We start from the raw sequence: 14,313 nt of genomic DNA on the forward strand, positions 1-14,313 counted from the left end.
TGATTAGAATGAAGAACTAATTCCCGAAGGCAAATCCTGCTGCTTATGGGTTCCATTGCTTTGAGGTTATTCTAATACTAATTTAAATTCGATTTTTGTTTAATTCTTTTCTATGAAATCATTTGCTTAATTTGATTACAATTGTTTGCTTAATTCGATTGTTGTTCATAGGATAGAATTGATTAAATTCGATTGTATGCATGTTCCTAAATTTAATTGCGTATTATCGTTTGCTTAATTCGTTAACTCGTCATATTCTTAACTGTTTGCTTAATTCGGTAAACAGGAACATAACTCGTATGATTTTGATAAGCTCTTGTCTGATTAATCTCATAATCGAATAGGATCGAAGCTGTTTAGAGATTGGTGTTATTATAACCGATGATAAGTCGGAACCCGAATCAGTAGGATTAGCCATTTAGCTTATTTTGATAATCACTTAATTTACTCTTTTTATAAATTGATTCTAAAACAAACCCCATTATCGTTATTAGTGTTAGTTAATAAAATCAAGAATCCTTGTGAGAACGATATTCGAGTTGTCGTTACCGCTAAACTACGTTTTACAAAATACTCGTTTTTGATCTGTGCGCGACAGCGGATCAGTCATAGTTTACACCCTTTAGATAGAAACAAACATAGGTGGATACCATCGAGTACGATGGGCGTGAGGGGTGCTAGCACCTTCCCCTTGCGTAACCGACTCCCGTACCCTATTCTCTGGTCGAAAGACCTTGTTCTTATTCTGAGTTAGGTTATCTGGTATTCCTTTCCCTCGATGGGATAAATATATTAGTGGCGACTCTGATTCCATTTTTCGCGGTAGCGACATCCGCTAAAATTGATCTTACTGTGTTCATGATCGTCCTGTTCTTCCGCTCAGCAACATCGTTTTGTTGTGGAGTATAGGCTGTCGTTAATTGCCTGCTTATGCCTTGAGCTTTGCAAAATTCATCAAATTCATTTAAGTTAAATTCACCCCTTTTGTCTGTTCTTAGGCAAGTAATATGTACACAAACTTCCTTCTCAACACAAGCTTTGAAAATCTTAAATACACCAAAAGCTTCTGATTTCTCATTTAAAAAATAGACCCAAGTTTTACGTGAAAATCATCAATAAAACTTATGAAATACCTTTTAGCGGTGTTAGAAGCTGGTTTGATAGGTCCACATATATTAGAATGCACGAATTAAAGTTGTTTCGAAGCCCTCCATGAACTCTGTTTTGGCATAGACTCTTTGTGTTGTTTCCCAACCATGCAAGTTTCACATAATTTTTCTGGAACTTTGATCAGTGGCAGACCATCTACCATGTTTGTATATGCAAGTGTTCTCAATCCTTGGTAATTCAAATGGCCAAAGCGTCGATGCCACATGTATGATTCTTTTCCAGGATGAACTTCAGCTTGCATACACAAAGAGGTTTTGGGTGTCATAGATGCTAGCAGATAGAACATTTTGTTTTTGCTCATATTGGTTTGCATGATTAACCCCGTATAGAATGATAAATCTTACACGTCCCTTGTTGAATTAAAATGGCTAACCCTTTGTCCTGAAGTTGCCCTATACTCAACAAATTGTTTTATAATTCATGTACATAAAATACATTTGAAAGTACTTGAGTGATGTCATCTATTTGAAACCGCACACTGCCTTTATCCACAAGGTCCATTTTGGTGTCATTTCCAAGCTTCACCATTTGCCGAAAGCCCTCATCTAGCTCTGAGAACCATCCTTTGTTTCCACTCATGTGATTTGAACACCCCGAGTCAAGGAACCAAATTTCTTCTATTTTGGTTTGATGAGGTTCAATATTGGTCATCAATAAAAACTCTTCTTCCTCTTCTTGCTCAGCATAGTTGGCCTTCTTTTCCCAATCAGGACACTCATATTGGTAGTGTCCCAAATGATGGCATTTGAAACATTCTATGGTAGCTTTATTTGGATACGTTCTTCCTCGTCCCCGACCTTGACCTCCTTGATATGCGCTTCTACCCCTTCCTTGCCTTGGTTTACCATCATATGAAACTCTTAGAGCTTGTTCTTCTATCTGACTTCCATGCATCCTTTATTCTTAAACAAGAAGGCTTCCATGGAGTTCATCAATGGACATGGTATCTATATCATTTGACTCCTCAATTGCACAAACAACATGATTGAATTTTGGAGTCAAAGATCTCAAAATCTTGCTTACCACTGTGCTTGGCTGTACAACTTCACCATTTATCTTCATCTTATTCACAACATCTAGGGTTCGTGCAAGGAAGCTATCAACCTTCTCTCCCTCATTCATATTTAGGAGTTCAAACTCCTTCGTTAATGCTTGCAGTTGTGCTCTTTTCACCTTGGTAGAGCCTTGGTATTTTTGCTTCATTGAATCCCAGATTGCCTTTGACATCTTCTTGTCAAGAATGGTTTCAATAATTTCTCTTTCAAATGCTTGAAACAGAAAATTATTTACCTTCAAATTCTTGAGCCTAGCTTCCTCAACGCCCTTTCTTTAAGCCTCGCTTGCTACTGAAGTTCTAATTGCCAGTGACGGAATCCCTTCCTCCACTAGATTCCACATCTCTAGGCTTCTCAATTTTTTTTTCAATCAACATCGACCAATGATCGTAATGACCATCAAAATTTGGAATGATAAATTTATCTGAGGTTGCATACTTCGCTCACTCTTACACTCGTTAGGCCCCTTTCACTAAGCTCTTATACCAAACGTAAGAACAAAACTTAGAAAAAGCTTAGAATTGATTGAGAGAGGAAAATCTCTTATTGAATTAAACAAAGCAACTACTATTTAATAAGCATTACATAAATATGAAAATAACTTAAACTACACGTTTTAAACCTAAAGCATAGTGGCTGAAACAGAATATATAACTCCCTAAAGAATATGTCTTATTATAACAAACTAAGAGAATAATTTAAATAAGGTTAAATATATTTTTAGTCCCTATAAAATTACCTAAAATGATTTTTAATCCCAATAAAAAAATATTGACTTTTAGTTCTTATTAAATTACTTTTGCACCCAGTTTTAGTTTCTGTAGAGGAATTAAAACTGAGTGCAAAAGTAATTTTATAGGAACTAAAAATCAATATATTTTTTATAAGGACTAAAACCTAAAATTGAGATATTTGTAAGGATCAAAAACATATTTAACCCATTCAATTATATCTAAATTATAGCTAACAATAAATCTGAAACGACTTAAGCATATGTTGTGTTTTACTTATAAGAACCAGAGTTTTAAATTGTGGGGAAATCTCAACAAAGTATGAAAAACCTAGGAAAAGAAAATAAAAATCTAAATAACCTCATACTTTGTTTCACAAGTTGTTGGAGACAATTTCAAATCAGTGGAACGGAACAATGTTTTTGCAGATGATGGTGGAAAATGGAAGGAGGCCAAATGTTTTGGCAGAGGATGGTGGAAGATAGAAATAACGGCAACCGAATGAGACACCACATGACTACTGGTCTACTTCCGTTTGCTTAATTAAATGGATGAAACTGCTTTGAATGAATGAATAGAAACCCAAAAGTTTTTTTTTCTTTTCATTTTCCAATGTCTTTTTCTCTTGAACCGAAAAAATAGTTGGAAATATAATAGGTTTTGAAAAAAGATTTTATGTCAGATTTAATTAATATAATAAAAATGCTAACTAGTGCTCTCAGGGCAATGGTTAAGAGTTTAAAAATAGTAAATTTATCTTGGTAATCTGCGTATTTAATGTCTCGAAAATTGAAATATTAAATTTTCTATAATATATATATATATATATATATATATATATATATATATATATATATATACATATATATATATATATATATTTGGAATGCTTAACCATTGCCTTGAGGGCACTGGTTAACAAGACCCTTAATATAATTATGGTTGTAGTTTATTTTATTATATTTATTTATAATTGAAAAATGGAAGTGACAGCTTAAATGGCTACTTTCTACTCCAATTTCAGTTTCAGTTTCATCAACGGCGCTCCATTTCGTAACTCATGAATTCCCCCCAACACTCCGACGGTGCTCCATTTCGTAGCTCATGAATTCCCCTCAGCACTCCGACGACGCAATGTCGTCGGCAGTCCTCCCCGACAAACTCATCCCAGAAATTCTGTCACGACTTCCTATGAAAACCCTAATGCAAATGAATTGTGTCTGTAAGTCATGGAAAACCCTAATTTCTAATCGTTCCTTTTCCAAATTGCACTCTCAGTGTTATCCATGCAACACACATCTCGCACTAGTTCCATATTGGAACAGACCTGACCAGGACATTGACATCAGTGTCGTTCCCTTCCATAATATTTTCCAAGAGTCATCGTTTCAGCAAATCCGGACTTCTGGATAATATCCCTCCTCTGATTCTTATGAACATTAGGGGAGAAATAAATCCTTGTCTTTTCGTAACTGACTTCTTGACCTAACATCTCGCAAAAATTGTGTAGAATATTCATGGCATAGTTAATTTGGTTATTGCTTGCTTCTTCAAATAGTAGTAAGTCCTCAGGAAACATGAGGTGAGACACTGCAGGCCCTTGTCTGCTTACTTTAATAGCTTTCCACTTACCATCATCAACAACTTGAGATATGAGATGAGAAAGTTTGTCAACACATAAAACAAACAAATAAGGAGAAATAGGGTCTCCTTGCCGTATTCCCATCCCAGGTCGAAAATACTCTGAATTCTTTCCATTCCATTTGATATTAGTTTCAACACTGCCTACTCCATGCATGATTAAGTTAATTATGGTTTCTGGCATGTTGGCTTCCTTAAGACTTCTCTAAATGAACTCCCAGCTCAGCTTATCATAAGCTTTAGCGAGATCAACTTTGATAGTGAAACATCCTTTTCTTCCTTTCATCTTGTTCATGGTGTGTATTACTTCTTGCGCCACAATGATATTATCGTGTATGCTTCTTCCGGGAACAAACCCTGATTGGAATGGAGAAATGATTTTACCCATGCTACTCTACAGTCTTTGAACTATAATTTTACTCATTACTTTGTAGATTACATTGCATAGTGAGATGGGACGAAATTGAGTGACTTTTTCAGGATGGTGCACTTTTGGAATCAAAACAATATTAGTTTGATTAACATCAGCAAGACAGCTTGGTATTCTCCACACGCGTTTAACAAATTCACAAACCTCTTTACCAACAGTCTTCCACGATTTTTGGTAGAAGCCTGTCGGGAACCCATCCGGTCCAGGCGCTTTCCACGATTTCATGCTGAAGACTGCTTGCTTGATCTCCTCATTATTAACATCAGCTCCTATTTTCACCAATTCTTCACTCTCAATATTCGGATAGGAGTATTTGGTTTGTTCCCAATACTGAATGGTATTCTTCAAGGCAAACAAATTCTTGTAATGATCAAGGAACAAATTCTGAACCTGATTAACATCTTCATTCCAAATGCCATTTGAATCTTTAATAGTAACTATCTTGTTCCTTCTTCTTCTTTGCACAATTTTTATGTGATAGTACTTTGTGTTTCTGTCTCCATCCACCAGCCATTTAGCACAAGACCGTTGAAACCACATGAGCTCTTCCTCCTTTAAAGTGTCACTAAGTTTTGCTTGAAGCTTCTTCTCAAGCCTTCTAATGCCTTTATGAGTATTAGTTGCTTGAATAGTACTTTGAATACCTTCCAACCTCTTCATTATAGAACTCTTTTGTCTCATTAATTACTGAAACGTATGGAACTTCCACTTTTTGACACCTTGTCGGATGTTATGGAGATTATTAGTTATATGAACTTCATTATGCCAGTTAGCTTGTATCATGTGTTGGTACTCCTTATGAAGGGTCCAGGCACTCATCAACGCATTAAAAGCATTTGATGTGTTACCTAAATGCGAAGATCTTGTCTTAATTACCGTCAGACTACCTTCCGTTCCGCCTCCACTATCTCCATCGTTTTCCGGAATCTTGGTCTGACTCATTGGAAATTGGGAGTTCTTCCTTGATCTTCTTGTTTTTTGGACTACTTTCCACGGACCTACATCCACAACCAAAGCATCTTTTTGTTTCTTGCCACTATCCAATTGAAAGTTGTTATCATGTTGCACCTGGATTTCCTTGCAGCCTTCCTTGTAATGACCAAATCTCCCACAGTTGAAACATATGAGATGTAATCCTTCATATTCAACGCGATACTTCCTTTATTTTATTTTGAAATGTGGGAGCAAGGGTTTAGAGATGTCTATTTCAATACAGACTCTAGCATAGTTTCCTCTCCCTTGCATTAAGGTATTCTTATCCACCTTAATTGTCATGCCCAATCGGTTCCCCATGAAAGTCAATATCCTAGGATCATAATACTCCATTGGCAAACCTGGAATTCTCACCCAGACTGCAACTTTCTCTATAGAATCACTCTCTAGGTGAAAGTCAGGCTTCCATTCTTTCACAGTCAAATAATGATCATATATAAACCATGGGTCATTCGCGAGTGCTGCATTCCTATCATCATCATTAGTGAACGTCACAATGAAATATTCATTACTCAAATCAATAATGTTGATGATTCCTTTACAAACCCACAACTGTTTGAGTCACGTTTCAAGAGCCTTGTAACCTATTATCCTTCCCAGTAATTTGACTATGATCCCCTTTTTCCATGGACGCTGAATTCTACTTCCCTCATACGCGAAAAATATGAATTTAGGGCATGGATACATTCCATCAAATTGTTCCTCCACACTCATATTCTTCTTATCCAGGACTGCCATCCCTTGATCTTCATCCTCCTCATCTGTTTCATCTTCCTTCTCTGATTCCTCACCATTATTTCTCATGACCATATCTTTGTACGACACAGTGTTCTCCTTATCCAGTCTAATCTTCGTCCCATCCATCTGCTCCCCTGCACCCTCTCCATTATTCATCAACACATCCTCCACCCTTTTCTTATCCTTCCTCGTACTCCTCTCCTTCAGATCATCTTCTTATTCGTTCGTTGCATGTTGTTCTTCGCTATGCCCTAGCGGACCCATATTATTCGTATATTATTCGTAATTTGTTTCATTTTTAACTCTTAAGAATTGTTTTGACGATATACATAAGTAATAAGTAATAATAATAAATATTGTTTAATTTTATTATAATGGAAATTGATTGTGTAATCAAGTTAAAATGTGTACAATTTTGTTATTAAATCAATACAATCTACCCTTATTTATTTGAACATTAAAACGTAAAATTTAAGGAGATCCAACTCCCTTCTTACTAAGTGAAGCTTCCCTCAAAAAAAATTTATTTTTATTTTACATAATAAACTTTAAATTTCATTCGACAATTTCTTAATCCACACTACAAATACACTATCTTCTTAGAATATTTTTATTATAATTATACATTTAGATTTATTTAATATATGATCAGTTTTTTTAATAATTTACTTTTTTATATAATTATTTATTTAAAAGTTATTAGATTAAAAAAATATAATTATTTAAATAAAAGTAATCTATTAAATAAACACTATACTACTGTGGAAAATTTTACAGACTTTTGAGGAAAAAAATTATAAATAAAAAAACTTAACAAAAAATACAAATTATTGGGTCAAATAAATGTAAGTCCAATTTTCTTTTGAAAATGAAACCCTAATAAAGATATTGATGACAGATTCTTCCCTTATCCAAGCCAAGCCATCAATTTTTGCAGCCAATCTCTTCTTCCACGCAGTCCATTTTTATAGCCAACCACTTGCATTATATCAATAAACCTCCATAGCCATGACAATTCCTTCTCTACAACCTGAAGGAATATCTCTAGTCTTTTATCACCTCCAAACAACAACCTGCCATAACTGTTCAAAACCATTAGAAAAAAACAACACTAAATCACAAAACAAATAAATAGTTCACAATATAATTTTCCACTTCGATCAAAATTCAACAATAACAAATTCAGACAAAAAATGTTGTATTAAAACCATGAAAAAAAAACAACACAACAACACCGAAAACGAACATATATCTTTAAACGCTTAAAGAAAACAGAAAACATATATTCTTAAATCGTGCTTAAAGAAAACATAAATCTTTGAATATCGGGTGGAACTGCCCTTTGAATACTGTGTAGCATTTGAATACTGTGTGGAACGCATCAGTGGAAATCTTAATCATTCAATCGAATAAATAATATTATGATTTAAAATAAATATACATGGTTAGAATAAGTTTAGTATTGACACGGCATTTATTGCCAAATCAATATAAATCAATAATTATATAATTAGTTAATTTTAACCCTAGAATCAGAATAGTTTAAGCTTGTAATCAAAAGGTTAGTTACGATTTTTCCACGTACTTTACATTTTATATATTTATATTGATGATTGATTTATATTGATATATTGATTGATATTGATATTGATTAATGAGATTCAGCTATAAAGAAACCATTGAAGTTTCTAATAATAATCATAGATTTATTCCTTAATAATTATTATAGATTTATTAATTAATACTCCTCCTGTCCCAAAATAAATGTCACATTTGTAAAAAAAAATTGTCCCAAATAATTTGTCACTTTACATTACGAATGCAATTTTATGTTTAATCTTCCTATTGTACCCTCTATTAAATACTCTTAATTTATTGTTTTCTCACTTAATATTAATGTTATTTCAAATAGACCAATAGTTAATGAAGATAATTTGATAAAGTCACAATTTTATCTCTTTTATTTATTACTGTTTCTTAATCCGTGTGAAGTGGACCATGGCAACAAATAATTTGGGACGGAGGGAGTAGCATTTATTTTACCGTTGAATGAAATTTAAAGGTTAAAAGAAATGTTTATAATCAAGCTATAATAAATTACATTAAAATGACTATTATTTATATCCATGAACGACTATTATTTATATCGATGAACATTAATGTGATATATATCATTTATCCAGGGCCGGCCCTGGGCCAGGGCAAGCAGGCCCACAGCCCAGGGCCTCAAATAAAATGGGGGCCTTAATTTGGGAGGTATAATTAGAAAATTATAATACTGTAATTCTAAAATATATATTTATGACCGAAAACTATAAACAACTAATTGCTTGTGATCTAGTGGTTAAGGCTATTATATATGCCAATTAATTTTTCTATAAATTTTTATAATTATATAATTTTTTTTTAAATTTTAGGAATTACTTATATGTTATAATTAAATTTATTTTACTATAAATTTTATAAATTATTTTTATGTTATAATTAAATATTTAAAATTTTATGATACAATTAACTTATTTATTATCAAATTTTTATGATGAAATCAAATTCATTATCGTTTGTGTTTTGATTTATTATTTTTTTAATCATAAAAATAAGTTTCTTATCAGCCATAATTTCTTACCAGTCTAGTAAACCTGCGAATTAGAGTCAAGACGTTGTTTAAGCTTACTCCTACATCTTTTAGTCATATGATTTGGTTTTCCGTAATTGAAGTAAGAAAAAACACCATTTTCATTTCTTTGAGACGGTGTCCGTTGTCTAACAATTTTGATCTTATTTTCGGGATATTTTTTATTTTTTTTATTTGCCTTAGGGCTCTAAAAAGTCGGGACCGACCCTGCATTTATCCCGTTTATCTTATTTAATTATACCGATTTGAATTAATTTTTTTTAACTCTTTAATAATTAATTTTTAATTCTTGACATATTAATAATAAACTTTGACCATTTGCATTCCTATGGCTTTTAAAAACTTTGATCAGAAGTTTTGAATGATTTTAACAAATCATATGTTAAATTATAGAATAATATATACAGTAGAAACTCTTTAAATTAATAATGTCAGGACCGAAGAAATTTATTAATTTAGAGAGTTATTAATTTATCGATAAATTAATAATTATTAATTTAAAGAGTATTTAAGTAATTATATTGTACATACCAAACAAAAAGACAAATTAGTCTATGCCTCTTAGAATTACGTTGCAGTGAATTTTGGGACTCAACGTAAATTAGTAACTATTGTGTTCATATGCATTGGAAATCAATAATGACTTTTGAAATACAGTAAATATAAACAAGAGGAACAAATGTGTTCAATGTATTCTTAAAGGAAAACAGACAACTATTGAATCATATCTTAAAGGAAAACAGACAACTATTGAATCATATTTTAATAGTGTAACATTTTTTTTTCAATTTCTATGAATTATTAATTTATGATTTTCTTGGGACCCAAAATTATAAAGGGATCTCCTGAAAAATTATTATCTTATTATTTTATCGAGTTTTTCAATTTTTTACATTAGCCCTAGTCGGGACCGGACAAATTTATTATTTTAGAGAGTTTATTAATTTACCGAGTATTTATTATCAAATTTTTATGATTAAATCAAATTCATTATCGTTTGTGTTTTGATTTATTATTTTTTTAATCATAAAAATAAGTTTCTTATCAGCCATAATTTTTTACCAGTCAAGTAAACCAGCGAATTAGAGTCAAGACGTTGTTTAAGCTTACTCCTACATCTTTTAGTCATATGATTTGGTTTTCTGTAATTGAAGTAAGAAAAAACACAATTTTCATTTCTTTGAGACGGTGTTCATTGTCTAACAATTTTGATCTTATTTTCGGGATATTTTTTGAGTAAAAAGTTAATTTTTATTAGGGATCTATTTTTTTATTTGTCTTGGGCCTCTAAAAAGTCGGGACCGACCCTGCATTTATCTCGTTTATCTTATTTAATTATACCGATTTGAATTAATTTTTTTTAACTCTTTAATAATTAATTTTTAATTCTTGACATATTAATAATAAACTTTGACCATTTGCATTCTTCAATAACAAATGTAATAGTTTATTATATTTTTAATGTTCAAAATTCTCTTTTACCAATTACTTAAGTCACCACAAATTAACACTACTGGAAAACTCAAAAACTTCCATTTGCTTAATTAAATGGATGAAACTGCTTTGAATGGATGAATAGAAACCCAAAAGTTTTCTTTTTCTTTTTCTTTTTTCAATGTCTTTTTCTCTTGAACTGAAAAACAAGTTGGAATACATTAAATACAACAAAGTCATATTTAAAGTTTCGATACATTAAATGCACGCGTTTTAAGAAAAACTTTCTATAAATATCTCTTTAACATTAACAGGGTGCCCTTGGGATACATGTTAGCTTTTCCCTTAATATAATTATGGTTGTAGTTTATTTTATTATATTTATTTATTTATTTATAATTGAAAAATCGAAGTGACAGCTCAAAAGGACTCTTTTCTACTTCAATTTCAGTTTCAGTTTCATCAACGGCGCTCCATTTCGTAGCTCATGAATCCCCCTTATCACTCAGACGGCGCAACATCGCCGGCAGTCCTCCCCGACGAACTCATCCCGGAAATTCTGTCACGGCTTCCTGTGAAAACCCTAATGCAAATGAATTGCGTCTCTAAGTCATGGAAAACCCTAATTTCTAATCGTTTCTTTTCCAAATTGCACTTTCATCGATCTCCACGCAACACACATCTTGCATTAGTTCCATATTGTAACAGACCTGACCAGGACATGGACATCAGTGTCATTCCTTTCCCCTTAAGTCGCTTATTAGATAATCCATCAATCTCCATTGCTAATCCTGAACACAGATTGGGACGTTTGGATTGCCGTGAGATGGTTGGTTCTTGCAATGGATTGATATGCTTGCTTAGTTTGTCTGACAAGTATGAAAGGACATTCCGTTTTTGGAACCCTGCAACCAAAAAGATATCTGAAAAATTAGGGTTGTTTTGCAATGATTCATCTGATTTTTTCAGGTTTGCATTTGGTTATGATAATTTAACCGACACTTATAAGGTTGTGGCATTCTCTGCCAATCAGGTTAAAGTTTTCGGTTTAGGTGATAGTGTTTGGAGAAATATTGAAAGTTTTCCGTTTGTTCCTTTTGACGTTGAGTCTACGCAACCCCACTGCCATCCGTTTGTGAATGAAGGTGTTTATGTGAGTGGTAATATTAACTGGTTGGCTATTCGAAATGTGATTGATTATAAATGGAAAGATATTAACATTGAGCAATTTGTAATTGTTTCACTTGATCTGGGTACTGAGACATACCGACAGTTGCTACCACCTCGGGGATTTGATGAAGTGCCTTCGGTTGAGCCGGCTGTTACTGTGTTGATGGATTGTTTATGTTTTTCACATCATTTTAAGGGAACGCATTTTGTTTTGTGGAAGATGATGGAATTTGGAGTTCAAGAGTCTTGGATTCAATTCCTTAAAATTAGTTATGTGGATCTTCGGATTTATCATGGAGTTAGTGAGTCATTTGAATATCATTCTCAATTGTTCTTGTTTCCGTTGGGTCTTTCGGAGAGTAATGACACATTAGTACTTGCAAGCAATCAAGAAAGCTTTGCATGTGAAGAAGAAAAAGCGATTCTTTATAATTGGAGAGACAATAGAGTAGAGCGGACTAGATTTACCGATGAAATATTGTGGTTTTTTACGAAGGGTTATGTTGAAAGTTTGGTTTCACCATGTTGAAAGTAAGTACTTATTCACTTATTTTAATTGGTGTATGTTTTTTTTTAAACTCCTAGCTATCTTGTAACAATAGATGGTGTGGTAATCTATCTTGTCAATTGTGAGCTTGAGCTGAATATCATAATAGTTGTGGTAGAGCGACTCTTTTGGTCTGCAAGCCGGCCGCTGTCAACAATAGTGGTTGTTGAGGCCGCTAGTTTGGCCCCAAATCGCATCGTGTCTGCTATCAGGGTTTTAGGTGAAATTGCTCAAATCCTTTTTTAAAACCATTATCATTTTTAAGGGTGATGATCTCTTTAATTTTATGTATTTTTCTCAAATCCTTTTTTAAAGCCATTATCATTTTTAAGAGTGACGATCTCTTTAATTTTATGTATTTTTCTATTTTTGAGTATTTTGTTTACATTTTGACATTGTTTTGCACTAATGGTTATCTTTCAATCTGATATAACACCGTTGCATTTTAATGGATGCTAAGCAACGTTATGTGGGATTACTTTGTCTTTTTATGATGGAAGTGTTTAAAAACCATATTATCCATTGAAGGATTTAAAAATCTATGGATTGAAAGAGTTTGTTTTATTTTATATTATTAGAATTAGGACTAGATGATGAACCTTTCATTTCCAAAAGAATATTCAATATCTGTGGAATGCCCTTTATTTGGTTGTTATTCAGAGCATTTTTATAAATTGTGTGATTTTATTACCATGTATAGAAAAAGGTTATCTCTGTTGCTTGGATGAATCATTATTGAAGCTCATCTGGGTGTTATTCTGTTCACAAAGGAATATAACTGCACTTTTGAGAAATATGCATTCGTCATTATTTTTGTTTCTCTCTCTGTGTAATATGGGTGTAATATGGGTGTGTTCTTAATCATAGGACCACAAGCTCAAATTCAAGCACATCTGGGTGTTATTGATAGCCGATGGCGTGGCAGGAAGAAAGGCGAAAAAGGTTTATTGGAGCTCCATTTTCTTTTGTTTTAGTATTTTGAAATTGTTTTGTAAGCATTTCTAGAAATTTACCACAAAATATTTGTGTAAGTGCCAATGGAAGTCTCTAAATAGTAAATATGTAAGTGATTTAACCACAGATTATCTTTCTTTGACATTTTGATTTTTGCTCTTGTTATCCATCATTTTCACATAAATCATAATTGAACTCCATTTTATCCATTAGTGAAGCCTATGTACAAGATCCTCAGGGACTAACTTTGATTTCTGCACATTCCTTTATTTGATCATTGTGCTGCTGATGGTATTATGTGCTCTGCATTCCAAGCTTGGAGTGTTACTGTATGCAATTTCATGAATGCAGGTGTAGTATATACGAATGATGTGCTTATGTCAATGTAGATGTTTGTAACCAGGGAGAAGCTTGCTTCGCAGGCTATTATGTCACGCTCACCTAATTCTGTTAGGCTGTATGCATGAGTATTGTATTATTCAGCTCCGGGTCACTATAATTTTTTCGATTTGAAATCATTTTCCTAAAGATGCTTTTCAATCAGTGAGTTTTTGCTTATTTGAGTTCTTCTGTGATGAAATATTTGTTCAATTATTTGCTTTTCACCATCAGAAACTGCCATATTTTCCACATAATGGTCAATCAACAATGCTACTTGTGCCATCATGCCTGCTCTTTCTCGTTAATTAGCTTTGTTTGCAGTTATGAACAATTTTATGTTGGTTCTGTTTCTGTCTATATTACTTATTTCTGTTTCTCCCTAATTTGAATTCTTGATTAGTGAGATTTGAATTATTTTCTGAATTTTTTTGATA

At 32.8% G+C, this 14,313-nt stretch overlaps 1 protein-coding gene across 1 annotated transcript; it reads left to right on the top strand.

Annotated features, from left to right (window-relative positions):
* Positions 1-11,264: 11,264 nt before the first annotated feature.
* LOC131611651 (F-box/kelch-repeat protein At3g23880-like) lies at positions 11,265-13,671 on the top strand. The gene is made up of 2 exons (XM_058883580.1): positions 11,265-12,528; positions 13,412-13,671. Exon 1 carries the CDS (start codon positions 11,315-11,317, stop codon positions 12,524-12,526), a length of 1,212 nt encoding a protein of 403 aa, XP_058739563.1. The 5' UTR covers positions 11,265-11,314; the 3' UTR covers positions 12,527-12,528; positions 13,412-13,671.
* Positions 13,672-14,313: the final 642 nt, after the last annotated feature.

This window comes from Vicia villosa, linkage group LG6, assembly GCF_029867415.1.
Source record: "Vicia villosa cultivar HV-30 ecotype Madison, WI linkage group LG6, Vvil1.0, whole genome shotgun sequence".
Taxonomy (NCBI): Eukaryota; Viridiplantae; Streptophyta; class Magnoliopsida; order Fabales; family Fabaceae; genus Vicia; species Vicia villosa.